Here is a 26,260-nt window from a genome sequence, read left to right as displayed (position 1 = left end):
TGGTGGTTGTGGCTGGGTAGCTCTGATCAGTGCTCCAGGGTGGAGCGGATGTCCAGGTAACACCCAAGTTGGGAGTGGTAGCTCTCCTCTTATTAACAGAAGAAGGGGGGATGATCACATCTGCTGGTGTGATCACTCCCTCACTTCCTCTCCTTCAAGCTGAGCAATGCCTGGGTGTAAGTCCCTGGTGTGTTCAGTACTCATTCGTGCAAATGATCTGTGCAGACCTTTCTGTGCACATGGTTCTAGCTGCCCCCAGCAACTGAAGAGTTCCAAGAGTATGGCTCTGCACACAGAGCTTGCCCAGAACCCTAGCTATACCCTAAAGTCACAGTATTTTCACAGTCTCAGCACCCAGGGCTCCCACAATCAAGGGATGCAAGGGAGTCCACTCCACCCCACTAGCCTGCCCTGTTCACAGAGAGACTCAGGCATTCCTAGAGCTGTTGTCTCTGTGTGTTTCACCTCAGGCAGGTCCAGTCTGATCCCCTCTGCCAGACTCAAAGTCCGCGGGGAACTCAGATTTTTCCCTCCGGTAAAATCCCTGGGTCACAAGCTGGGTCACGAGCAAGTACAGTACTGCCATCCGCAGCCCTACTCCTTTCACATTTTTGCTGGAGAGGTACTCTATGGGTCCCCTCAGGCAGCACTTTCCTTCGATGGGGATGGCTCCCCCTCCCCGCCCATTGCTGGGTGGGCACAGCAGAGCTGGTGTTATTGCCCAGATGAGAGGGCGGGATAGACCTTGCCAGTTGACTGCTATGGTTACAATGGTTACCCCTACTGACAGTCTACACTAGCTGCAAGGAGAATTTATTTATGCCTAAAATGGTGCCAGCCTGGCCGGTGTCGTGGCTCACTTGCCTAATCCTCCGCCTACAGCACTGGCACCCTGGGTTTAGTCCCAGTTGGGGCGCCGGGTACTAGTCCCGGTTGCTCCTCTTCCAGTCCACCTCTCTGCTGTGGCCCGGGAAGGCAGTGGAGGATGGCCCAAGTGCTTGGGCCCCTGCACCCACACAGGAGACCGGGAGGAAGTACCAGGCTCCTGGCTTTGGATCTGTGCAGTGCTGGCCATAGTGGCCATTTGAGGAGTGAACCAATGGAAGCAAGACCTTTCTCTCTGTCTCTCTCTCACTGTCTATAATTCTCTCTCTGTCTCTCCCTCACTGTAACTCTGCCTGGCAAAAATAAATAAATAAATAGTGCCAGCCTTATCCCAGTTAGCTAACTGCAGGGCACTGTCCCCTCCTCTGGACTCAGACATGGTGCATTCTGCTAGGCTCTCCCTCCAGCTGTATCAACAGTGGTGTGGCCCATGCAGTCTGACCTCACCTTGCTATCCAGAGCAGGCTGCTGGTTCTTTTGTTGTGTTTATTGCTGCCTTTGCCTTAGATCCAGTTCCCACTGCAATTTTCCCTGCAACTTTTCCCTGAGAGTGTACCTTCTCTGTTTTTGTTTTTGTTCTGCTAAGTTGTAAAGACTAGAGCAGACCTCTCTGTTGTTATTCTGCCATCTTTGTTGTTTATTTTTTAAAGTTGCTGATATCGTTAGGATGTTAATCCTTTGTCAAATAGATGGTATGCAAATATTTTTCCCATTCTGTTGGATATTTCTTCATTCTACTGACCATTTCCTTTGCTGTGCTTCTGAATTTGATATAGGCCCATTTATTTAGTTTTGCTTTTGTTGCCTGTGCTTTGGCATCTTGTACAAGACATCATCCCCTACACCAGTGTTCTGGAGTGTTTTCCCAACATTTTGTTCCAGCAACCTTATCGTCTCAGGTCTTAAATTTGGTTTTGATCTGACTTCTGTATATGGTGAGAAGTTTGTATCTAATTTCATTCTTCTATAAATATACATCCAGTTTTGCCAGCACCATTTGTTGAATAGATTAGCCTCACTCCACTGTAAGATCGGTACATTTTTGTCAAAAATAAATTGTGAGTATGTGGATTAATTTCTGGGCTTTCTATTCTGTTCCATTGATCTGTATATTGATTTTTACACCAATACAATGCTGTTTTAATTATTATAGCTCTGTAGAATGCTTTGATATCAAGTATTGTGATGCCTCCAGGTTGACTTTTCTTGTTCAGGATGACTTTGATTATTCTGGATCTTTTGTGATTCCATATGAATTTAAGGTTTGCTTTTTCTTATTCTGTAAATAATGTCATTAGTATTTTGTTAAGGTTTGCATTAAATCTATAGATTGTTTAAAGTAGTATAGATGGTTTATATTTTTTTAAAAAAAGATTTTATTTATTTTTTTGAGAGAGAGAGTTGCAGACAGTGAAAGGGAGAGTCAGAGGAAGGTCTTCCATTTGCTTGTTCACTCCCCGAATGGCTGTAATGGCTGGAGCTATGCCGATCTGAAGCCAGGAGCTTCTTCTGGGTCTCCCTTGCGGGTGCAGGGGCCCAAGCGCTTGGGCCATCTTCCTCTGCTTTCTTAGGCCATAGCAGAGAGCTGCTATGATCGGAAGAAGAGCAGCCAGGACTAGAACCAGCACCTATATGGGATGCCAGCACCACAGGCAGATGATTAACCCACTGTGCCACAGTGCTGCCCCAGTATAGACATTTTAATGATATTGATTGTTAATGATGAGAAGGAATATCTCCATTTTTTTGTGTGTGTGTCCTTGATGATTATTTTCATCAGTGTTTTATAACTTTCACTGTAGAGCTCTTTCAGTTCTTTGGTTAAACTTATTCCTAATTATTTGATTTTTTTTATGGTTGTGGTGAATAAGATTTCTTTCTAAATCTGTTTTTCTGTGAGCTCATCATTAGCATACAAAGTATCTACTGTTTTTTATATTATTTTGTACCCTGTAACTTTACTGAATTGGTTTTTCAATTCTAACAGCTTTTTGGTGGAATGTTTAAGTTTTTCCATGTACAACATCATGTCATCTCCAAATATGGACAATTTGACTTCCTCTTTTCCAATCTTTATTCCTTTTATTTCTTTCTCTACCCTAATTGCTCTTGCTAAAATTTCCAGTACTAAATAGAATAAGACTAGCAAAAGTGGACATCCTTGTCTTGTTCCAGATTTGAGGGGAAATGCTTTCAGCTTTTTCCCACTCAGCATATTGGCTGTTGGTTTGTGATATATAGCCTGTATAATTTTGACAAATGTTTCTTCTATTCCTAATTTGTGGAGGGGTTTTATCAAGAAGGAGTGTTGAATCATATCAAACGTTCTCTCTGCATCTATTGAGATGACCATATGGGTTTTGATCTTCATTCTACTAATGTAATTTATGGCATTTATAGACCTGCAATTGTTGAACCATCCTGGCATTGCTGGTATAAATCCCACTTGATTGTGATATATGACATTTTGATGTGTTTTTGGATTCAGTTTGCTAATGTATTATTGAGAGTCTTTGCATTTATGTTTATTAAGGATATGGGTCTGTAGTTTTCTTTTCATGTCATGTTTTTGGTTTTGGTGTCAAAGTAATGCTGGCCTCAGAAAAAGAGTTTGGCAGAGTTCCATCCTGTTCAGTATTTAGGAATAGTTTGAAGAGTATTGGAATTACCTTCTGTTTTGTAGAATTCAGTAGTAAAACCATTACGTCCCGGACTTTACCTTAAAGGAAAACTTTTGATTACTGCTTCAATCTCACTACTTGTTATGGATCTGCTCAAATTGTCTGTGTCTTTTGATTAATCTTGTTAGGTTACATGAATCCTATCCATTTCTTCGAGGTTTTCCAGTTTATTAGTATAGTTCTTCTTAATGGCTTCTTATGATCCTTATATTTCAGTGGTATCAGTTGTAGTGTCTTTTTCATCTCTAATTTTATTTGAGTTTTTCTCTTTTTTTGTTAGTCTGGAGGTTTACCTATTTAGTTTATTTTCTAAAAAAGACCAACATTTTGTTTTGATGATCTTTTGTATTTTATTTTGTTTAGTTCTAATTTCATTTATTTCTACTCTGGTCCTTATTATTTCTTGCCTCCTGTGGATTTTGGGCTTGGTTTGTTCTTGTTTTTCTAAGTCTTCAATATGTATCATTAGATCTTTAATTGGAGACATTTCTCATTCTTTAATATAAGCGCTTAAAGCCATAAACTTCCCTCTTAATACTGCTTTTACTGTATCCACATGTTTTGATATGTTATTGTTCCATTTTCATTTATTTCAAAAAGTTTATTTCATTTTTAGTTTCTTCAATCACCCATTGATCATTCAGTAGCATGTTGTTTAATTTCCAAGTATTTTGCGGGTGTTCTATTCTTGTTGATTTCTAGTTTTATTTCTTTATGGTCTGAGAAGATACTTGATATAATTTCAATCTTTTAAATTTGCTGAGACTTGAATTGTTGCCTAATATGTGGTCTATCCTAGGAAATGTTCCATGTGCCAATGAAAAGAATGTGTATTCTGTAGCTGTTGGGTGAAATGTCCTGTAAATATCTGCTAGGTCCGTTTGCTTGATAGTATGTTTCAAACTCTGAGATATCTTTATTGAGTTTTTGATCTGGATGATTTGTTCACTGATGAAGTGGGGTGTTGAAGTCACCACAATTACTATATTGGAGTCTATTTGTTACTTTAGATCTAATAGTACTTTCTGTATATATCTGGATGGTCTTGTGTTGGATGCATATATATTTATGATTATTGTCTTCTTGCTGAATTGAACATTTTATCAAAATATAATGTCCTTTATCTCTATACAGTTTTCCATTCAAAGACTGTTTTATCATGTATCAAGATAGTCATACCTGCTCGCTTTTGGCTTCCATTTGCCTGGTATATCATTTTCCAACCCTTCACTTTCAGTCTAAGTGTATCTTTGTGAAGTGAGTTTCTTGTAGGCAGCATATAGTGGGGTCGTGGTTTTTTTTTTTTAATCCACTCAGCTAACCTAAATCTCTTGGTTGGTGAATTTAATTTTTTTACATTCAATGTTAGTATTGATTGTTAAGAACTAAGACCTGTCATTTTGTTGATTGAATAATGATTGTCTGTAAATTTGGTGGTTCTATGTTTTCATGATAATTACTTCTAATGCAGGATGCCCTTCAAAATTTCTTGTTTTAAATTGTTATGTAAGTTATAGAAGTTTCATGTATTTCATATATACAGATTTAGGAACATAGTGATACTTTCCACTCCACTTTCCCTCCCACCCACGCTCCAAACCTTCTTCCTCCTCCCTCCTCCCACTCCTATTCCCACTCTTAATTTTTACAAAGATCTATTTTCAGTGTACTTAACAGGAGTAGTGTTAACCCTATGCTAAGGAAAGTGTTTAATAAATAGTATGAAGGAAAATGCACTGTTCCTCAACAGAAGAGATAAGGGCTATAAACAACCATCAATCAGAAGTGTAATGTTTGTTGAAAAAAAGGAGTCTCAAAATAGTGCATACTACATAATTCCACATATATAATATTCTAGGAAAGGTGAAATAATATTACCATGGAAGAAGGTGCAGGAGAGTGGCTACACTTAGGGAAACATGAAGGGGTATGTCCCTGTAAAGGCACATATGGAAATAGCTATGGGGCTGAATCTGGTGGGCACCCTTCACTCTGTAAAACTTACTGAGTGGGAAATTTGTGACTTACTGGCTTTTCTGTTTAAATGCTATTTCAATAGTAAAATTTTTAAAAAGCAAAAAAAAGTCATCAAATCACAAGATTTCCATTTCATTCCAACACATTATATTTTAGAGATAGATCAGGGAAAACATATCTATATTGTGGGACTGGCTTAATTTGATGGTATCAGGTCATAGATGTAGGTATCTGATCCATTTTGAGTAGATTTTTGTGTGAGGTAGGAGTCTTGCATCATACTTCTGCATGCAGAGATCTAGTTTCCCAGCACCATTTGCTGAAGAGAATGTTCTTGTTCTGGGAATTGATTTTCACTCCTTTGTCAAAGATAAGGTTATAGATGTGTGGATTGATATTTGCAGTTTCTGTTGTATTCCATTGGTCTGCCCATCTGTTTTTTTGCCAGTGTACTAGGTTATTTTGAATATAACTGCCCTGTACCATGTCTTGAAATCTGGTATTATGATGCCTCTGGTTTTGTTTTTGTTGTATAAGATTGCCTTAGCTATTTAGGGTCTCTTGTGTTTCCATATTATTTTTAGCATCATTTTTTCTATATCTGAACAAAATGTAATTGGTATTTTGATTGGGGTCACATTTTTGGCAATATGGACATTTTTATGTTTTTTCTTCTAATCCAACATGAAAGATTTTTCCACTTTTTTTGGGAGTCTTTTATTTCTTTAATGTTTTGTAATTCTCATCATAGAGATCTTTGATATCTGTGGTTAAACTTATTCCAAGGTATTTGATTTTTTTGTAGCTATTGTGAACAGGATTGATCTTAGAAATTTTTTTTCAGCCACGCTATTGTCTGTGTATACAAAGGCTGCTGATTTTTTGTATTAATTTTATATATCCTGCCACTTTACCAAAATCTTTTATGACTTCCAATAATCTCCCAGTGGAGTCTTTTGGATGCCCTATCTATAGAAACATGTCATCTGCAAATAGGGATAATTTGACGTCCTCCTTCCCAATTTGTATACCTTTGATTTATTTTTCTTGCCTAATGGCTCTGGCTAAAACTTCCAGGACTATATTGAATAGTGGTGGTGAGAGTGGGCATCCTTGTCTGGTTCTTGATCTCAGTGGGAATGCTTTCAGCTTTTCCTCATCCAGTAAGTTGCTGGCCCAAGGTTTGTCATAAATTGTCTTGATTGTGTTGAGGAATGTTCCTTCCACACCCAATTTGTTTAAGGTTTTCATCATGAAAGGGTGTTGCATTTCATCACATGCTTTCTCTGCATCTATTGAGATAATCATAAGGTTTTTGTTCTTCAGTTTGTCATTGAATTGTGAATGTTGAACCATCCCTGCATACCAGGAATAAATCCCACTTGTTCTTAATGAATGATATTTCTGATGTGTTGTTGAATTTCATTGCCTAGTTTTATTGAGGATTTTTGTTTCTAGGTTCAACAGGGAAGTTGATCTATAGTTCTCTTTCTGTGTCATCTTCTTCTGGTTTAGGAATTACGCTGATGCTGGCCTTATAGAAAAGTTTGGGAGAATTTCCTCCCCGTCAATTGTTTTGAATTGAGAATTTGAGCTTGAGAAGAATTGGACTTAGTTCTTTACATTTTTGGTAGAATTCTGCAGTGAAGCCCTCCAGTCCAGGGCTTTTTTTGTTGTTGTTGGGAGGGTCTTAATTACTGATTCAATGTCCATCTTGGTTATTGGTCTGTTAAGTTTTCTGTCTTCATAGCTCAATTTTGGTAGGTTTTATGTGTTAAGGAATCTCTCCATTTCTTATAGGTTTCCTAATTTGTTGTCATATGGCTCTTTGTAGTAACTCCTGAAGATTCTTTTCATTTCTGTGGTATCTGTTGTTTTATTTTCTTTTTCATCTTTGATTTTTTTAACTTTTATTTTTTCTTGCTTTTCTTTTTTTAACTTTTATTTAATGAATATAAATTTTCAAAGTACAGCTTATGGATTACAATGGCTTCCCCCCCATAACATCCCTCCCAACCGCACCCCTCCCCTTTCCCACTCCCTCTCACATTCCATTCACATCAAGATTCATTTTCGATTCTTTTTATATACAGAAGATCGATTTAGCATACATTAAGTAAAGATTTCAACAGTTTGCTCCCACACAGAAACATAAAGTGAAAAATACTGTTTGAGTACTAGTTATAGCATTAAATCTCAATGTACAGCACACTAAGGACAGAGATCCTACATGAGGAGTAAGTGCACAGTGACTCCTGTTGTTGACTTAACAAATTGACACTCTTGTTTATGGCCTCAGTAATCACCCTAGGCTCTTGTCATGGGCTGCCAAGGCTATGGAAGCCCCCTGAGTTCACCGACTCTGATCATATTTAGACAAGGCCATGGTCAAAGTGGAAGTTTTCTCCTCCCTTCAGAGAAAGGTACCTCCGTCTTTGATGACCCGTTCTTTCCACTGCAATCTCACTCACAGAGATCTTTCATTTAGGTGGGTTTTTTTTTGTTGTTGTTGTTTTGTTTTGTTTTTTGTTTGTTTGTTTTGCCAGAGTGTCTTGGCTTTCCATGCCTGAAATACTCTCATGGGCTTTTCAGCCGGATCCGCATGCCTTAAGGGCTGATTCTGAGGCCAGAGTGCTGTTTAGGACATCTGCCATTCTATGGGTCTGCTGTGTATCTCACTTCCCATGTTGGATCGTTCTCTCCCTTTTTCATTCTCTCAGCTAGTATTTGCAGGCACTATTCTTGTTTATGTGATCCCTTTGGTTCTTAGTACTATCATTATGATCAATTGTGAACAGAAATTGATCACTGGGGCTAGTGAGATGGCATTGGTACATGCCACCCTGATGGGATTGAATTGGAATCCACTGGTATGTTTCTAACTCTACCGTTTGAGGTAAGTCAGCTTGAGCATGTCCCAAATTGCACATCTCTTCCCTCTCTTATTTCAACTCTTATATTTAACAGTGATCACTTTTCAGTTAAGTTTCAGCACTTAAGAAGAATTGTGTATTGAATTACAGTATTCAACCAAAAGTATTAAGTAGAACAAACAAAAAAAATACTAACAGGGATAACATATTAAGCTGTTCATCAACAGTCAGGGTGAGGGCTGATCTAGTCACCGTTTCTCATAGTGTTCATTTCACTTTAACAGGTTTCCTTTTTGGTGCTCAGTTAGTTGTCACCTGTCAGGGAGAACATGTGGTATTTGAGCCTTCTCTCTCTTTTTTTGATTAGTGGGCCAATGGTGTATCTGTTTTGTTTATTTTTTTGGAAAACTATCTCCTTGACTTGCTGATCATTATATTGTTGTCATTGTTTTAATTTTGTTCTCTAATTTTAATTATTTCTTAACTGTTACTAATTTGGGGTTTGGTTTGTTGTTATTGGTTTGTTGTACTTGAGATGCATTAATAGCTCATTTATTTGGTGCCTTTCCAATTTCTTGATGTATGAATCAGTTGCTATAAACTTTCCTTTTAACATTGCTTTTCTCTGTATCCAATAGGTTTTGATATCTATTTGTTTCCAGAAATTTTTTGATTTCTCTTTATTTCTTCTATTACCCATTGTTCATTCAGGAACATGTTATCCAGTCTCCATGTGTTTGCATATGTTCTAGAGATTCTTGAATTGTTGATATCCAGCTTCATTCCATTGTGGTCAGAAAAGATGCATGATTTGTTTGAATTTGCTGAGACTTGTTTTATTGGTTAACATGTGAGTTATGATAGAGAAAGTTCCATGTACTGATGAGGTGAATATGTATTCTGCAACTGTAGGATAAAAAGTTTTGTAGATATTCATTATGGCTATTTGGTCTATAGTGTCGATTAACTGTTGTTTCTTTGCTGATGTTCTGTCTCGTTGATCTGCCCATTGCTGAAAGTGATGTATTGAAGTCACCCATTATTATTTTATTGGAGTTTATGTCCCCCTTTATGTCCATTAACATTTCTTTTAAATAGCCAAGTGCCTTGTAATTGGGTGCATATACTTTTATTATAGTCACATCTTTCTGTTGAATTAATCTCTTAATCATTGCATAGTGCACTTCTTTGTCTCCTTTAACAGTTTTTGTGTTAAAGTCTATTTTTTCTGATATTAGGATGATATTTGTCTGATATTAGGATTACGAGCTCTTTTTTGCTTTCTGTCAGCTTGGGAAATCTTTCCCTATCATTTCACTTTCAATGTACAGGTGTCTTTGTTGATGAGATGTGTCTGTTTTACGTAGCAAATAGATGGGTATTTTAATCCAATCAGCCAATCTGTGTCTTTTAACTAGAGAGTTATTAAGGCTTTCCACTACATTTTTATTTGATCTATTAAATTTTTCATGTCTTATATTTCATTTTGATTTGTTTTTAAAAATCTCAATTTCATGGGAAAAAATTTCATTCATGTCCTGTATGGATTTCTTTAACTCATGGATTTGGTTTTGATTACATTTGAGTAAATCTTTGATTAATTTTTAAAATTGCATTCCCAGTATTTCCTCAATCTCTTCATCTTCACATTAATATTGAAATTTTCTGTTCCTTTGGGGGGTCATGTTGTCTTCCTTATTCTTATATTTTATATTTCTGCATTTATTTTTAGGCATTTGTAGAGATACTTGTTTGTTTTTCCTCTTATCTTTGAACTATGCCTCTGTGGCTTAGTGAAATGTCTGCACTTTCAGTGACTATCCAGAGGTGTGTGTTGGGTGTGGTCAGGGAGCTCTGGTCTGTGCCCCAGGTTTGGGCAAATATTCATGGTAACACCCAAGTTGGGCATGGTAGATCTCCTCTTGTTAATAGAAGGCAGGGAACGGTCACCTTTGTTGGTGTGATCACCCCCTCACCTCCTCTTCTCCAATTTTATCAATGCCCTGGAGTTAGCCCCCAGTGGGTACAATACTCATACGCGCCACAATATGAACCACACAAATGATCATTTGTGCATCCTCACACTAAGCATGGATCCTGCTGCAATGATTGCCTCAGGCAACCACGGAGCTCTGAGAATGTGGAACTGCCCACAGTGATTACCCAGAGACCCAGCTCCTCCCAGTACCCTCTTGTGCAACCACAGGGTACCCACAGTCTCAGCAGACAAGGGTCCCACAGTCGCTGGGTGTAGAGTATCTGCTCTGCCCCACCAACCTATCTCTTCCACAGAGAGGCAGACATTCCCAGAGCCAGCTGCTTATTGGTGCTCCACCTCAGTAGCTTGGGCCCCTGAGCCTGTGGCATGTTGGGAGGCTGGGGAGATCTCACAGTCTTACATCTGTGCCCAGCCCCCTGTCAGTCCTCCTAGCCAGTCTCAAAGTCAGTGGGGAATACAGATCTTTCCCTCTGTTAGAATCTCTGGCTCAGATGCATACCCAAGAGCCACTGGCTGAATGCTGTGTTTTCCCCCACCAGTTGCATCGGCACTGCTCCTGCTGGTATCGCTGAGATCTCGTCTTGGCCCAGCCAGTTGCTGTGTGCACACGCAAGGGCTTCCACAACTGCTGCTTATGCCCAAAATGGTGCCTGCCTTGTCTCAACCAGTTGTCGGGTGCTGATGTAGAGGGGATAGGGTGAGAGAAAAGTGCCCCCCCACCTTTATTACTAGCTCCATACCTTAGGGTTCTAGGCCAGGATCACGCCAAAATTGCCCTCTGGGTTATCACCATGGGTTGCTGCAGAGTGATCTGACCACCCTCGCCAAGCTGGCGCTGGCTCCACCCTTGGCTGATGCAGTTGTGTGTTTTGTCCATGTTTGTGCTGCGCATCTGCACCTTCCACACAGGTCCACGATGTTCCTCTTCTTTCAGTAGAGTTTCCACTGTGGTTTTTGCTCTAATTCTCCCCTGAGAATGCACTGCCTATGCTTTTTTTTTAAAAAAAAAAAAAACTATTTAGCCTAGCATTGTATCTTGTTCTGTATTTCACCATCTTGGAATCACCTCTTCAGAATTTTTTGTAAGACTTGTCTGGTGGTAGTGAATTCTCTGCTTTCGCTTATCTGGAAAATATTTTATTTCTTCTTCACTTCTAAAGAATAGCTTCCCTAAATATAATATTCTTGGTTGGAAGGTTTTTTTTTTTCTTTTAAAGCGTTGACTATTTCCTCCTATTTTCTTCCAACCTATAGGGTGTCCACTGATGTTAATCTAATTGGTTTTCCTTTATGTGTAACTTTATACTTTTATGTTACTGTCTTTAGGATTCTCTGTCCTTAACTTGTGTGTGTGTGTGTGTGTGTATTGATAAAGCAGCTTTAATATTTTTAATGATCAGGAGGCCTGAAGTCATGTTGTGAGTTTTGCAATCTCCACCCAAGTCTGTCTTTAACATTCAGCAGTTTAGTGACAATATGCCTCAGAGAAGACCTTTTTTGTGCTTGAGTCTGCTTGGAGTTGTTTGAGTTTCTTGTATCTGGATGTCCATGTCTCTTTCAAGACCTGGAGAATTTTCAACTATTATTTCATTTAGTAGGTTCTCAATACTTTTTTCCTTTTATTCTCCTTCAGGAGTACCTGTAATATTAATATTTGGTAGTTTAATGGTATCCTATATTCTGTGCAAACTGTATTCTTTTTTATTCTGTGCTCTTTATTTTTTGTCTGATTGGGTTATTTCAAAATTCTTGTCCTCAGAGTTAGAAATTCTTTCCTGCACTTGGTCTATTCTGCTGTTAAAGCTGTCAATCATATTTTTTTATTTCACTGATTAAAGATTAATCTCTAAAATTTCTACTTGGTTGTTGTTAAGGAATTCTAACTCCCTAGTAATATTTTCTTTCATGTCACACATTTTCTCATTTCCTTAGTCTGTCCATATGTATTTTATTTCATATTTGCAATTATTATTCTCAATTGTATATCACTTCATAGATTTCCTTCAGTTCAGGATCTAATTCTGGATGATTATTATGTTCTTTTGGAGGCATTATGCTACCCTGTTTCTTCATGTTTCCTGTGTCCCTGTGTTAATATTGGCCCACTGGTGTATTCCTCCCTTCTTCTTTATGGAGTAGGTTTTGCTGTAAAAGTTTATGGTTTAGTTGGAATGCAAGGTATCACCTGGCTTGTTGCTTTGATTTTGGTTCTAGGTGAGCCCAGGAGTATAGTCTCTCAGTGATTTCTTTTGTCCTCATCAGTCTTAGCTGTATCTTTAAGTGACACAGTGCACTAGCCTGCTAGTCCGCTAGGAATAGGAGTATGGCTTTGAGATGCAGAAGTGTTTCTTTGGGTGTGTATCTTTGGTCCACAGAGAGTTTAGTGTCCGTCTCCCCGGTGACTGTGACTGTGATATCCAGTACTTTTTTAAGATCTATTTATTTATTTGAAAGACAAATTTGGAGAGGGAGGGGGGCAGGTGTCTTCCATCCACTGATTCACTCCCCCACATGGCTGCAATGGCTGTAGCAGGGCAAATCCGAAGCTAGGAGCCAGTAGCTTCTTCTAGGTCTCTCACATGGGTGCAGGGCCCCCCAAATTTGGGCATATTCTGCTGCTTTCCCAGGCTCATTATCAGGGAGTGATTCAGAAGTGGAGCAGTAGGGACTTGAACTGGCAACCACATGGGATTCTGGAGTTACAGGCAGCAGCTTTACACATGATGTGATAATGTCAGCCCCAGGGCCTTGTCCTCTTGCCAAGGGAGACAAGAGTGGCTGCCTGTTTGTCTTACAGGCAAGTCTGAGTGATGCTGCACTGGCTTGTGGCACCAGTTGCTGTGGCTCTAAGGCTGTGTGATATGGATGTGCCCTTCTCGAAGTCCTGCTAGAGGAGTTTCAAGAGGTGCTGTGGTTTATAATATCAACAGCTATAGTCTTAGGGTTAGGGAATGTGAACTGAGCCTGTTCCAGTACTACAGGTTGACTACAAGATATACAGGCAATTTTATCCTAGAGGGTATGAGTCCAGAGAAGTGGAATGGAGGTAGGTTCTTCCCTATGTCTACCAAGTAGATTCCAGTGACACTGAGAAATTTAGAATGATTTGTTAGAGCTCTGGTGTTACAGGGTATAGTGGGGTCATTACTACATCTTCTATAGTGGGAGTAGATTTTTTTATTCGTTGCTTCTGGTGTTACCTCCCAGAAGCTAAGGTGAGTCCCCCTTGCTCATGTAGAGTGTGTAATGTAGTTCTGGTGTTAGTGCCCTGGAACTCCCACGGTAGCAGGTTGCAGAGGATCCGTCCTGTGCCCCACAAGTTGCCCTGACTCTAGGATGCTAGTAGAGAATAGTGGTGCGTTGCACAACTTTGTGCTGCCAAGTAGGGCATTCTGCAGGTATAGAGGAAGGGAAGAGCGAGGTGGCTTCCCTAAGTCAAGCTCGGCAATTGCTCAGGCCCCAGGCTGAATTAAAAGTCAGTGAGTGGGTGGCTGTGGAATTCCCCTTCAGCTAAAACTGCAAATGATGGGGTGCACAGCAATTGTTTCCTGCCTTGACCTGGTAAGACAATAACTCACAGCTAGAAGCTGGCTATGCTATGCTGCTGGCTACAGTGGTGTCTCTGTCTTCTCTGATCGTGTCCCATGGAGTCTTTGTTTTTGTTTTTTCTTCACGTCTTTGCTGAAAATTTCTGGCAGTCAGACCCCTGGAAGCATAGTCCTTCCTTTGTTCTTTTCATATCCAGAGCAGCATAAGTTAATGTGGCTCTACCCTATGCAGCTACCTTGGATCTCCGGAAAAGATCTTTCCAGGAGATGATTTTCTCTTTACCTGTGAGAGATACCTTACCCAGGCTTTTGATCTGTTTTGCGTTTGGTCCGATGAAAAAAGTTTAGAATATAATTTCCAGATCTTTTTTCAATTGTATTACTATTTCTAGAGGTGTTGAATTTTAAGAATCAAATGTAATGCAGCAACTACTTTTTTTAATTTTAGAGAATTTATTAATACATTAAATTCCCAGGGTGGGTCACAGCAAATGAACTGTAATTATTAAAATACTATTTTTATCGATTCTCAAGTAAATGTGATATTAATACAAACAGAACAGATGCCATATGGTTCATATGTACAGTTCTAGGAATATAATGATACTTCCCTTCCTTTATCTCCATCCTAATCAACATCTTTCCTTTCTTTTTTAAATTTAAGATAACATGTTTTTAATTTACATTATAGTCAAGGCTAACTGCTCCACTAAATAAAGAATTTAACAAAGAAAAAGTAAAAAGAACCTAGTTCAGCAAGAATATACGCAAGAGCTATAAACATTAATCAAATAAAAAGATGTCCATTTCACTCATATGCAGTAAACTTTAAATACAGATGGTTAAAAGTATAGTAGTACGTCATTTTTAACCATTGGTTTTAGGTTTGACAAAGATATAAAACAAGGTTTGACAAAACAAATTTGCAGTAATATTGATATATACAGGTATTTTTTGTTTTATGTTTTTCTTCCTGTGTATGCTTTGTTTCATTCAACCTGATGTCCACCAGTTGCATTCATTTTTTTTTTTTTTGACAGGCAGAGTGGACAGTGAGAGAGAGAGACAGAGAGAAAGGTCTTCCTTTGCCGCTGGTTCACCCTCCAATGGCCGCTGCGGCTGGTGTGCTGCGGCCAGCGCATCGCGCTGAGTTGAAGGCAGAGCCAGGTGCTTCTCCTGGTCTCCCATGGGGTGCAGGGCCCAAGCACCTGGGCCATCCTCCACTGCACTTCCTGGCCACAGCAGAGGGCTGGCCTGGAAGAGGGGCAACCAGGACAGAATCCGGCGCCCCGACTGGGACTAGAACCCGGTGTGCTGGCGCCGCAAGGCGGAGGATTAGCCTAGTGAGCCGCGGCACCGGCCAGTTGCATTCATTTTGATGAAAATGGTAGAATTTCACTTTAGCTGAATAATATTCCATTGTGTGGAATACACACACACACATATGCATTCATACATACCTACATACATACACACATGCAACATTTTCATTTTTTCTTTTACTATTGTGAATAGTGCAACTATAAGCATGTTGGTGTAGGTACCTCTTTGATACAATGTGTTTATGTCTCTGGAACAAACATCCAGTAGTAGCATTCCTGAGTCGTATGGCAAGCCTGTTTTCAGTTTTTTAAGAAATCGTCACACTGTTTTCCACAGGAGCTACACTAATTTGCATTTCCATCAACAGTATATGAGAGCGTCTCTTTCTCCACATCCTTCTCGGTGTGTTTTAGTTTCTGTGTTTTGGATAGTAGCCATTCTGACCGTGGTGAGGTGATATCTTATTGGTGCTTTGATTTGCATTTCCCTTATTGCTAGTAATGTTGAACATTTTTCATATATTCACTTGCCATTTGTATTTTGTCTTTTAAAAGCTGCTTATTGAGGTCCTTTGCCCATTTCTTAATTGTATTGCTTGCTTTTTGAATTGCAGATATATCATGGATATTAATTCTTTGTTGGATAAATAGCTTGTCTCTTCACTCTTTTGATCATTTCCTTGGCTGTGCAGAGGATTCTGAGTTTGATATAATCCCATTTGTCTAGTTTTGCTTTTGTTGTCTGTGCTTTGGGGGTCTTATCCTAGAAGTCATCATCTATATCAATATATTGAAGTGTTTCCATTATTTTTTCTTCTCTAGCAGCTTGATAGTTTCAGATCTTAACTTTTGTTCTTTGATCCTTCTTGAGTTGATTTTTGTATATAGGGAAAGGCGGGGACCTAATTTAATTCTCCTACATATGTAGTTTAGTTTTTCTAGCACCATTTGTTGAAGGGGTTATCCATTCTCCAATGTATGGTCTGAGCACTTTTGTCAAAAATGAGTTGACTGTATGTACTTGTATCAGTTTCAATGAAACAACTTTATATAGAACAAATTATACTTTTATTTGTACAAGTACATTATTAGTTATTCCAAATAATTATGTAAGTAAATCCTGTCCCACCTGTGGCAGTCTCTACTAAAGACTTTCCTTTTTTTAAGATTATTTGTTTCTATTGACACATAATAATTATACATATTTATAGAGTACAGTGTAATATTTTGATACATGCATACATTTTAATGATCAAGTTAGGATTAATCACTTAATATATTCAACATTTCTTTGTTCCACTAGTGACTTTCTATCTCCCTTAAGATAAATCTGGTATCTCTAATCACGGGCCACAAATCTTCATATGTGTCAAACTCTGCATCCTCAACTCACTGCTCCCTAGAATGTATCCCCTAATTTACTTCAGCTCCAAACTCTTCTCATCACATTACATACGCTTGTAATGTTCTTCAAGGAACCAGCTGTACTCTGTTTCATCTCTTCTAGTCCCTTGCTTAAAAATCGTTTTAAAATAAAGAGGTCTATCCTGACATTTCTTTATAAAAATCATCTTCCATTCCACTTGTATCTTCTTACATGTCATTTTTATTGCCACTTGATATGTTATAATTATATATCTGTTTTTCTCTGTAAGCTTTGTTGAGTGAATGAATTAAAACTGTACCTCAGGAAAAATCTAAATTATCAACTTAGCTTTTTCTAGAATCTATAAGTTCTGTTCCTTAGTTGCCCAGGGGACTCTGCTATGAAAAAAGCAAAGAATCAATTTGCAAGGAAAGATTAGATATGATAACCATAGAAGAAACCTGTTATTCACTATTGTTCTACCATTTTTCCTTTAAAGAGTGCAAATTCTTTTCAATGTACTGATCGTCACTTTTAGTTTGATATTGCCAGTCAATTAATAATCAGACATAGTTTGAAAAAAGCCACAGGTTTTGGCATGATTTAATGTTTACCTTTGTCTATTTTCTCATCCATACTGTGATGCCTCTTTACAGTTATATTGATTTTGGTTTTCACAAAGTTGATGGCCCCCTCTCATGCAGTAATATAATTTGAAACATTACTATTTGTATTCTAAACACATAATTGTTTAGACACCAGGACACCTAATCAGACTATTCTAACCATGCTCTCTGCCCATTATAAACTCTTTCTGACATGATTTGAAATAATAATTAACATGCTTCTTTCATTTATACTCAATTATTGTAATTTTCTGAATCTTTTAATTTCTTTTTCTTAGAAATGTAGTTAGCAATCTAATTACTTAGCAACCACATTAGTTTCTCTGTTCATTAAGACCCTTGTTCATACCCTCACCCACTTCAGAATTAAAATTCTGGAGATTTATAAAATAGCTCAATTTCAATGTTTCTGAAGCTATAGGGCAGTTTGAGCTGTATTTTTCAGTTCATAATGTTTCAGTTTATTATGGCATTATTATTTTCCATACCTCCAGTTGATTTGTGTCAGTTTTAGGAAGTGATTGCGTTGCTGATGTATTTTGAGAAAAAAAAAAAAAAAACAAAAACCAAAAAATTAAAATTGAAAGGGTTAACTTACTTGATTCCTTAGTCAGAAACTGGTATGTATTCCTCTTATCTTCCCCTGCCTTCCATTCCCACTGTGGAAAATTCCATTCTAATTCAGCCATTACAAGTAATGGCTTGTTGTCTTCCCAATCTTACATTACTCATCTGCCCATTCTGTAAGCCATCCCACACCAATGAAAATGAATTGATCACAATGTTTTCATAATTTTTAATAGAAGGAATATCTCCCCATAGTAATTAACCTCTCTAAAATTAGGTCAAATACTATGCTTTTAACTTCTTTGTTTATGTCAAGAACAAGAAATATTTCTTTATGCTTTCTAATACCATATTGAATATATTGGACAAATCGCAAAGTCTTTTTCTGGTATTGATTTTACCCAATGTAATATAATTTAATCTAAGAATTTGAAGGTGAAGTTTCTTTGTGTATCTAGCATCTGAAATTCTTTTAACAAGTCAGTGTAATAATGACATCTTATACTCACAAACTTATATTTGTTAATTTCTACCAAGAATTAGTGGTGGTCAGAAAAACTCCTTTTAAAAGTTTATAAGCCGGCGCCGCGGCTCACTAGGCTAATCCTCCTCCTTGCAGCACCGGCACACCGGGTTCTAGTCCCGGTCGGGGCGCCGGATTCTGTCCTGGTTGCCCCTCTTCCAGGCCAGCTCTTTGCTGTGGCCAGGGAGTGCAGTGGAGGATGGCCCAAGTCCTTGGGCCCTGCACCCCATGGGAGACCAGGAGAAGTGCCTGGCTCCTGCCATCGGATCCGCGCGGTGCACTGGCTGCAGCGTGCCAGCCGCTGTGGCCATTGGAGGGTGAACCATCGGCAAAGGAAGACCTTTCTCTCTGTCTCTCTCTCTCACTGTCCACTCTGCCTGTCAAAAAATAAAAAATAAAAAGGAAGTTTATATTGTTTTCCACTGTTCCAAAGATAAGTTTATTATATCAAATTTGTGATAGAGTTGTTAAAGCAGCCAGAGGTGGTAGGCTTAATTGGGCAGATTCTTCTCCAGCTCTATTTGGTAGTTGGAAGAGTAGGGCAGCTGGCAATTGGATTGACATTGCTGCAGGGGTTTTGCTGGAGAATATAAGTCAGGCACACTAAACAAAACAAATATGGGCATGTTAGAGACTACCAGTCAAGACATATTTGAATTACAAGCATCATGTAGGAAATAGTTTTTAACTCAAACTCTTTCTTGGTAATAATTGAGTTAACAGCAGTAGAGTCATTCTTTATCTTTAGTAAATAGAAATACATTTTAATGTGTGGATAGTGTATAGTTTTAGTTCTGATTGGTATTTAGAAATCCACTGATGACTTGTTTCACAATTAATTGTAAAAAATATACTTTAATGACTTGTGGATGAGCTGAGACACAAGGAAAGCTAAAGCTATTTATCTATGAAATGGTACATTCTCTGACAAAATTAGCAGTAAATATATCTTTCCTAAAAATCCTAATGAGTATTTCTATATTTTAGGGTTCAGTTGGCAGTAAAGGTGAATTTGGTGTTCCTGGAATTCCTGGAGAAAAGGTACATTGTTTTGCTATTTGATTAAACTTTGTGGATGTTTTGTCATATTCTATCAGAATAAAAAATATAAAGAATAACTCTTATAGTTTAGAGGTCAACAAACTGTCGTCCTACAGTAGGGCTGCAAAAGACCCCTCAATGTATGATTCTGTAAATGAACTTTTATTGGTGACAGTCACATTCATTTGTTTTTGTATTCTCTAAGTCTGCTTTTGTGCTATCTGCAGGGTTAAATAATTGTGGCAGAGACAGCGTGGCTCAAAATGGGTAAAATATTTACTGTCTGGTCATGTAGAGAAAAAGCTTGCTTGTCCGCAGTCCAGAACATTGATCACTATTCTGCTAACAGCCCTAAGGCTTCTCAAATTCACTATGTTGTGTATGGATACAATATCTAAACACATATTTCACTGCAGAGAAAAATTAAGTAACCCAAACACTATATAATATGGTACTATATGAGGTTCCATAGTTAGAAACGCAAGAAATATGTTTTAATTCTTCCATACCATGCTATAATATAGTTTCTAGCTCCTAAAATATCTGACTTTTGTGTTTTCATCTCTGATGTCATGAAAATCATTTTAAATAGTGAGCTCTTTCACAAGTGGTTAGCATTACAGTTCGACATCTTATTTCCATAGAATATTTAAAATTATTACATTTGTATATTTAACTGCAATTACTTCTTATTTTTCACACACAGAGGGAATTCAAAAAGTTCCATGGAAATGTATATTATACTTTACATCCATTTTCCATGAACATTTTGTAGCCTCTGTGCAAAGTAACATTAATAACTTTGCTGATTACTTATTTCTAAAGCTTACGTTTACTTACTTACTTTTATTTGAGATGTAGAGCAAGAGATAAATGGCACCCATTCCCTGATTCACTCTCAAAGTGCCCTCAACAGCCAGAGATGGGCAAGGTCAAATTTTGGGGAGTTAGGAACTCAATCCAGGTCTCCCCTCTGGGAGACAAGGGTTCAAGCACTTGAACTGTCCTTTGCTGCATTCCAGTGTGCACATTGGCAGGAATCTGGAATCAGGAGTGGAGCCAGGGCTTGGCCCCAGACACTTTTGGCCCAGTACCACTCACTGGGTACTGATATACCCAGTCACAACATCACAGTTAGGCCAGACCGCATCTAGGAATCATTTAAGGTTTTATGTGCTGATGCTAAGAAAATGATCTTCTTAGGTAAAATAAATTCAGCGTAGGTTTTAATAGCTGTTCTAGCTGTACTAATTGTCACAGGGTTCTTTGTGGCTCATATCTATAAGGCCATGACCCTTGTGGGTTCTTTCCCTTTAACATTGGCACAGGAATAACTGAAGCTGAAGTGGTAGGTTGAAACCTTGTCAGATATTTTTAAGTGTGTCTTCGATAGCTGACTGCTTTACTGATAATGCTGCTTTTCTTTAAAAAATTAGTCCAATATAAAAATTCTTTACTCCTATTAAAATATAACTGTTGGGCTTAGTAAAATGTAGCAAATTTTATTGAATGACATTCTGCTACAAGTTAATGTTTGTTTTTCTTGCAAATCCTCAGGCTTAAGTTTGTTTGGCATTAATTGAAGACTTTTTATCACAAGTAAAAATTCCTTCAAATTCTTGCTGAAAAGTAATTCATTCTAAATATTTTTTTCTTAAAGAATACCCCAACTCCTAAAGAAAAGTTCCAGTACAACTTTGCTTACATACTTATTCCACCATTCTGTTCCTACAATGCATCGTACAAATCTGACTGTTTAAATTTTAAATCATTGGAATTTTTCAAATTGTTTTGAATATGAGAATCTTTCACTTCTATTTTTTTAAGCAAAAGCAGAATGACTAAAGATTTGGGACCATGAAACAAATGCTAGGACTTCTTTAATGTGGAATTAAAGTCAAACTTATATATGTTTACATAATAAGTTATGGAAAGCAGGATAAATCCCCCTGGAATATTTGAAAACAAAATTTGTTCAGATTTATATAAAAATCCATTACTTTTAACACTCCAAAGCAACAGATCATGGACCTTAATGTGTGAAAAACAGTTGCATGCTGCTATGATTGGGTATGGATCAGCTTCTCAACTCTTGAAAAAGGTGATAGCAACAGACAGGGTTCAATGCAAGGACTTGATAAAGTAGCCAACAGACTCAACCCAGGCCAAGGTCAATCAATTCAGTTGCAATCAAGGGTTGTGGTAATAATAACAGTTTAGAAAACTAGGTGTTCAGGCCAAGAAATTCACTAGGAAAAACATGAATTTCTTGGGAGAGAGGACATTTGAGGCACTGTGAAAGAACTGGCACAGACATCATACTGCAGAGTCGAACGGTACTGAGAACTCAGGACTGTAGTTCTTTTTCTAGAAGCCCCATTTTGTGAGAAGAATCCTGTGCAGTCATTCATTCTATATTCTACATACAGTAAAAGTCAAAGAATATAAAGGAATATATCAGCTACTGATAATCTGGCTGGGACAAGTCATTTTGAGGCCTGGAAGCAGCAAACGTTAGGGCCCATCAAAATGTGCCTGACTGAGTCTTGCACTCGGTTAATGATCATCAGTGTCCGTGTGAAGATGCCCTCGAGAGAAGGTGAATGTGATAGAGAAGCAGTTCTATTTAAGGTATTCTAAAACCATGGCAAAGTTGTCCTGTCAAAGACTCTCCCATGTTTCCTCAAGCTGTTTTCTTCTGGGTCTAATTTACTTGAGTGGCTCTTAAACAGTCTCATAAGCATTTAGAAAATTCTTGCAACTTCTGATTGTGCTAAATGTAGCATCACGTTACACTTAGGCCCTGGTTCCCAGTTTCATGCCTTTTTGGAGACTCTCACTTAGCGACTAAAATCCTCTCAATATCTATGGAAACACTGAGCCTTTGACAAAATTCTCTCCCCTAGGTCCCAGTATCTGGTAATGCCAGCTCTGTTTCTAACATGTAACTTCATTTAGCTGAGGAAGAGATATGGCACTCATTGGAAAACTGATACCTCAAGGATGTTTTCCCACTTCCATAATCCACATTTAAAATGCTTAATATATGTAAAATGAGAATAGCATTTATCTATTGTTGTGGTAAATTGTAAAATATTTGACCCCAAGAAAGTAAATCATTTTTTTAAATTTCAGAATTTTAAAATTCCACATGTAAAGTTATGTTTTCAATAAAATACTTCGATTGCTTTATGATGAAAATACCTTATTTGATTTTTTGAGGTAAATGGCCAAAAAGTACCCCTTATTTGTTCTGAAAACATATGTACCTTCAGGCTCAGGCTCTGGCTTCCACATTTGCCTTAATGTGATATGCACATCTTCCATAGTTACTAACCTCCACTCTTCCTCTTAGCAGTTGTGATTTTTATATTTTTCCCCTTAGAATTACAAGTACTTAAAAGTAGTTTTTAAAAATAGAAATGTTTAAATGTCTCACTTAGCAAGAACATATTCAAAGTGCCATAGAACATACATCTTAGGTATAATATTCTCGAAGTGAAGGGTTTTTTTTCTTAATTGTTGAAAGTTTGGTATTTAAACCTTATAACTGACTTCTATTAAGAGAACAAAGCATTTTGAGCAGTATAAATTCAAATTAGTATACTAGGATCACTTTATAAGTATTTCCAAAGTGATTAATAAAATGAAGTGATGTGCATGTAAATCCCATTATTCTAAACAAACCTACACATTGAAGTTTGCCTACATGAGATATATATATTAAATCAACATTGTGAACAGAGTATTGGTATAAGGTGACATTTTTCTTTTGAGATTCAGGAGAAAAAGTAATACACTAAACAACAATATTTTGTGAAATCTACTTATGGAGTGGAGTCATGGGGACTTTTAGCATAAAGTATAACATTTAGTTATGCTCTTTTGTAATTATAATAATTATCACCCACTACAGACTAGCAGTAGGCATTCATTCAACACAGCTATGATTTTTGCCTGACAGACTTGGTAAATTTTCTATTATGGGTTCATATAAGAAAAATCTATTCTATGTAGCAAGTGTCATTAACTGGTGACTTCAGTAAGCTTGGATGGACAGAAGCCACTGTCAATCAAAGTGAGTAAATTGGCTGGTTCAGTTTCCGAGAAGTGAAAGACTTAATGTATAAGATTACACACACACACACACACAATTACAATCACAACTTGGTATGAAGTGGGAAAATGAGATGAGGATTTGGGCAGTGGGAGCAAATGCTGCCACCTAACCCCCCAACATAACACTCAAATCATGCTTGCTATAAACCTAATATTTAAACTGAAAAGTTGTCCCATTGCTTATTTCACTTAGGTTCGTCAGTGTAACAGATAAATTCTTGCTAAATTATGATTTTTTTAAAATGAACAATTGTTTCCAGTAATTGTAATCCTAATGTGATCATCAAAATTAAATGCATACAGAGACTAATTTATGCTAAATATTCCATCTGCTGAATTACTTAATGCTTAGGAATCTATCTCTCTGCCTTTCAAATGAAAATAAATAATATTTAGAAAAGAATTTGTTTTCAAATGTGCACTTAGGGGCCAGTGTTGTGGCAGAGCAAATAACGGCACCCTCTGCAGTGCTGGCATCCCATGTAGATGCCGGCCCAAGTCCGGGCTGCTCCACTACAGATACGGTTCTCTGTTATGGCCTGGGAAAGCAGTAGAAGATGGCCCAAGCACCCACGTGGGAGACCTGCAGGAAGCTCCTGGCTCCTGGCTTTGGATGGGCCCAACTCATTCCATTGTAGCTATTGGGGAGTGATCCAGCGAATGGAAGACCTCTCTTTGCCTCTGCCTCTGCCTCTCTGTAACTCTACCTCTCAAATAAACAAACCTTGGAAAAAAAAAAGTGCACTTAGTGGAAAAACTTTTAGCAAGCTAATTTTTTGGAGTAGGTATGCAGCCAGTGGTAGTCTTCATTATTGGTCCTTGCAATACATGTAACTCTGGGGCAAAAACACCAGTCTATACTGCCTGGGTTTGAACCGCAGCTCAAAATCTTACTCTAATTTAGACCACGACACTTGATCTCTCTATGCCATTTTCTCCTTTATAAATTGTGGATTATTTTGTACCTACTTCTAGCTTTGTTTCAAGATTTAATGAGGTTATTTATGAAAGTGCAACTTAATAATATGTAAATATTTGGTAAACAATATATATATAATTTTAAAAATAGTTTGATTCTATTCTAAACCTTGATTTCTTATTATGAGATAATATCATTTGAGGAAATTTATATTATTTAGTCAAACTATATTCAGTGAAAAAAAAAGTCAGAAGTCATATATGTTAAGTCACCTCTTAAACTGGGTGTTTAGGAAACTACTTAATTCCTTACTTTAAAGAAGTATCAGTCAGGGTTTGAACTTTTCGCAGTAACAATAGCTGTTGCTTGGTAACTATTATGTGCCACACATTATCAAGAGAATTTTTTACATTAGTTTACCAATCCTTATAACACCTGGGAGAGCCAAGGTTTATTGTCACTATTTCACTGATTAAGAAACATTGTCTTTAAACTCACAGACCCCTTTTAGACTCTGCCTAACTTTTGAGATGCTGACTCCTCCTCCTGTAGATCATGTCTACCTTTTAAGAATCACCACATGTGTGTTTTTTCCTCAACAAATGAGAAGATTCTATGTAGCTTTACCTCTGGAACTAACTAGCATGAAAACGAAGCACGTTTATTTCATTTGTTTTCCAGATTGAAAATCATGTTTGAAATATGTTTTCAAGCTCCATGCCTTATTCTGTGGAAATGCTTACTCTTCCTGGCAACTCCAAATTAACCTTGACACTGAACCTAGAAAATTCTCCTTTTACATTCTTCACCATAAATGCTTTTGATATATTTATACACATATATTTATGTATAATGCAATCTGTCCATTTTAACAAAAAACAAAGGTGTTGGTCTTAGTACTATGTCTGTTTTATACAAAAAGGAAGGAACAGAGCTTCTTGAGATGGAGAGCCACAGGCACCAAGGCACTGGAGCAGTGCACCTGAGCATGTGATGAGAGACTTGCCAAGCTGCCTGGCTTAAAAATAGCCAGACTAACTCTCCTCATTGTGAGGAGTTTTGTACTATCAGTCTTTTTCACCATAAACTCTGAAGCCCTCAGTCATTGAGATGAGACTGAAAGAGGCAGATCCACTGTTCGCTAACATTCTTTGTATTTCTTTTCTGTTGTAAAATGAAATGACTGAACTTTGAGTCTTGATTTTCCCTAAAAATACATTTTATTGGACAAGACTGCAGCCTCAGGAATAAAGGCAGATGCTGTTATAGTTTATTTCGGCACAGACAAGGCTGGTAGCTGTTGTGAATTACAATGAATGCGGCCACAGCCCTGGTCCAGATGTAGCACTAATGCCTCAGAGACTCTGAAACTTATAGGCGTTTAGTGAAAAGAATTTCTGTTTAAGTCATCTGCTTCCTCTGCATTTCCAGATTCATGAAATGTTTCAATGGACAATGAGAATTAAGATTAATTCTGGAGTTCCTCCCAAGTTAAAAAGTTGAAGTATCTACTTGTTTATGACAAACTTTATGGTTGAAATTTAAATGGGAAGAAAAAAAAGGACAACCAACTTCATTCTAATGATGAGATAGCTTCCCTTCTGATGAATTTATCAAGATCTATAAAACAAATCTGAGCTTTACATTAGAAAAAAAATACTTCTTAAAAAGATAATCATCTGTATACTTGTATTTCATAAAATTCTGTAATGAATGAAGATACACTCAGATTCAGATATAGAATTTAACTTTCTTATCAGGCCCCATGTTCACAGGAAAAAAAAATGCCACAAAGAAAACAATTTTGCCAACCC

The 26,260-nt window shown here is 37.6% G+C and overlaps 1 protein-coding gene across 1 annotated transcript in view; it reads left to right on the top strand.

Annotated features, from left to right (window-relative positions):
• The window catches only part of COL19A1 (collagen type XIX alpha 1 chain), a 406,965-nt gene that overhangs the window by 88,891 nt on the left and 291,814 nt on the right, over positions 1–26,260 (top strand). The window contains exon 10 of the mRNA XM_051855528.3: positions 19,355–19,408. Within this exon, the coding sequence (XP_051711488.2) occupies positions 19,355–19,408 (54 nt within the window). The remainder of the gene's footprint in view (positions 1–19,354; positions 19,409–26,260) is intronic.

Source organism: Oryctolagus cuniculus, chromosome 5 (assembly GCF_051225735.1).
Source record: "Oryctolagus cuniculus isolate XC-2025 breed Fujian yellow rabbit chromosome 5, ASM5122573v1, whole genome shotgun sequence".
Taxonomy (NCBI): domain Eukaryota; kingdom Metazoa; phylum Chordata; class Mammalia; order Lagomorpha; family Leporidae; genus Oryctolagus; species Oryctolagus cuniculus.
Note: the sequence above shows the minus strand (reverse complement) of the source record. Positions and strands in the feature narration are given on the sequence as shown.